At 36.1% G+C, this 2,282-nt stretch overlaps 1 gene segment (V, D, J or C); it reads left to right on the forward strand.

Annotated features, from left to right (window-relative positions):
* Nucleotides 1-579: 579 nt before the first annotated feature.
* LOC124863087 lies at nt 580-1,957 on the forward strand. The segment is given in 3 exon segments: nt 580-709; nt 1,433-1,558; nt 1,647-1,957. Coding segments are annotated over 3 exon segments (567 nt in total).
* The last annotated feature ends 325 nt before the right edge of the window (nt 1,958-2,282 follow it).

A 2,282-nucleotide genomic window follows, 5' to 3' on the forward strand; every position in this document is an offset into this window, starting at 1 on the left:
ATGATGGAAAAGTACACAAAATATTTTACTGTTAACCAGATTCTTTTCATATAGTTAATGTTAATTTAATTTAATTCACCTCATTAAAGTAAAAATCTAAGCAAAAAGAGACAAACATGCTTCTTGACTTTTGACTTCAAATATTAAAACGTCAGCTAATAATCTAAAATAATCATCCAAATGTTTGCATAGATGAGATAAGTCCCATTTTTTCACCAAGAGGAGGAGTCAATGCAAATGCTAATTAATCTACTTTTACATGTCTGTTAAAGAGTTTAACACCAGGGTGAATCAGTGGGAAACACTGTTTGAATAGAGACAAATGGCTTCTACAATGATTAGATTTGAGGCAGTGCTTGCTTTTATTATCTTGTTTGTAAACTGGAGTGGTAAGAAAAATGATATTTTAATCAACATCCCGACTGATGAATACAGACTGTGGCAAGAAAATGAATAATGATCTCTTTTTGTGCAGGTACTGATGGTCAAACACTGACTGATTCTTAACCAGTGGTTAAAAGACAGGGAGAATCTCACAGACTGACCTGCACATATTCTGGGTTTAGTAGCACTCCTGGCATGAACTGGATCAGACAGACAGCTGGAAATGGACTGGAGTGGATTGGTTATATCAGTGATAGCAGCACCTACATCTACTACTCTGACTCAGTGAGAAACCGGTTCACCATCTCCAGAGACAACAGCAGAAGTCAGGTGTATCTGCAGATGAACAGTCTGACAGCTGAGGATTCTTCTGAACAAAAACTCTGCAGTGCAAGAATAGTTTTAACATGAAACCACCACAGGGGGAGCACTAACACCATTTATAAGTCACAGCAAACACATTTAGAGCTGTACAAAAAACCCCTCACAACACATTTAATACAAAATCACCAGAGGAGGCGCTCTTGAACCAGTTTAATGTTTGACTTGATAAACTGAAAGAGTAAAAGTTACAGTATGCAAAGTTTATCCTTTACCTGTTGATATATACCTGAAATAACAAAAACAAACAAAACGTACAAATTAAAAACATCATATTTTGTTATATCTTTAAAAATAGCTGACAAATTTTAAAATATCTTTTATTGAACAAACATAAACTAGAATAAAATATCAGAGGGCTTCAAAACAAAGCAATAGCTCGTATCAATTGGTTTTTATTCAATATGTAGTTTCCCAATTTCTATAAAGAGCGTGGTAACTGGTTTATTATTTAGATTAAAAAATGTTTCTGATTTTATAGCTTTAAACAAAAGTAGTGATAAACGAACTGAAAACCTTAACTTTAACCATCAATGTGTCTAAAAATAAATGAAAACAATTATTAAAATCAAATGTCTGCAGAAAATCAAGATGAGTTCAGTTCATTTCCAGGGGGAGGAGTTGATGTAAAACTTGTTCTGCTTCCACCTTTACATGTCTGTGACAGAATTAAAGACCTGCAGTAAATCAGAGACAAACACACTGCAGACTGAGCAGAGACAAATGGCTGCTACAATGATCAGACCTCATCAGGTTATGATTGCTTTTCTCATCCTGACAGTTAACTGGACAGGTAAGAACAAAGGGTCCTTAAAGGAACCTCTTTAGTCATAAATACACAATGATTATAGTTCAGAACCTGATGATCTGTATGTCTGCAGGTACTGATGGTCAAACACTGACTGAGTCTGAACCAGTGGTTAAAAGGCCTGGAGAATCCCACAGACTGACCTGTACATATTCTGGGTTTAGTAGCACTCCTTACATAGCTTGGATCAGACAAGCAACTGGAAAAGGACTGGAGTGGATTGCTTGGATCTGGTCAGACAGTGGAGGCATCTACTACTCTGACTCAGTGAGAAACCGGTTCACCATCTCCAGAGACAACAGCAGAAGTCAGGTGTATCTGCAGATGAACAGTCTGAAAGCTGAGGATTCTGCTGTTTATTATTGTGCTCGAGAGCCACAGTGACACAGAAAGTAGAAACACTGAACAAAAACTCTGCAGTGCATGAATAGTTTTAACATGAAACCACCACAGGGGGCGCACTAACACCATTTATCTGTCACAACAAGCACATTTAGATAGAGACATCTCTGATGATCTGAGGGGTCAAGAAAATTTTAAAATCTATTCTTTTAAAAACAGGTATTGGATCAGTATTCTAATGACCAGATTAAATCAGGATTTAAGAGAAAATACATGCATTAGATGAAAGTATTCTTATATATTAAGGTCCTATTGACACAACGTTTTCTGGTGAAATGGAAATAGTTTAGTTGAGTTTCTACTGTTT

This window comes from Girardinichthys multiradiatus, chromosome X (genome assembly GCF_021462225.1).
Source record: "Girardinichthys multiradiatus isolate DD_20200921_A chromosome X, DD_fGirMul_XY1, whole genome shotgun sequence".
NCBI classification, from domain to species: domain Eukaryota; kingdom Metazoa; phylum Chordata; class Actinopteri; order Cyprinodontiformes; family Goodeidae; genus Girardinichthys; species Girardinichthys multiradiatus.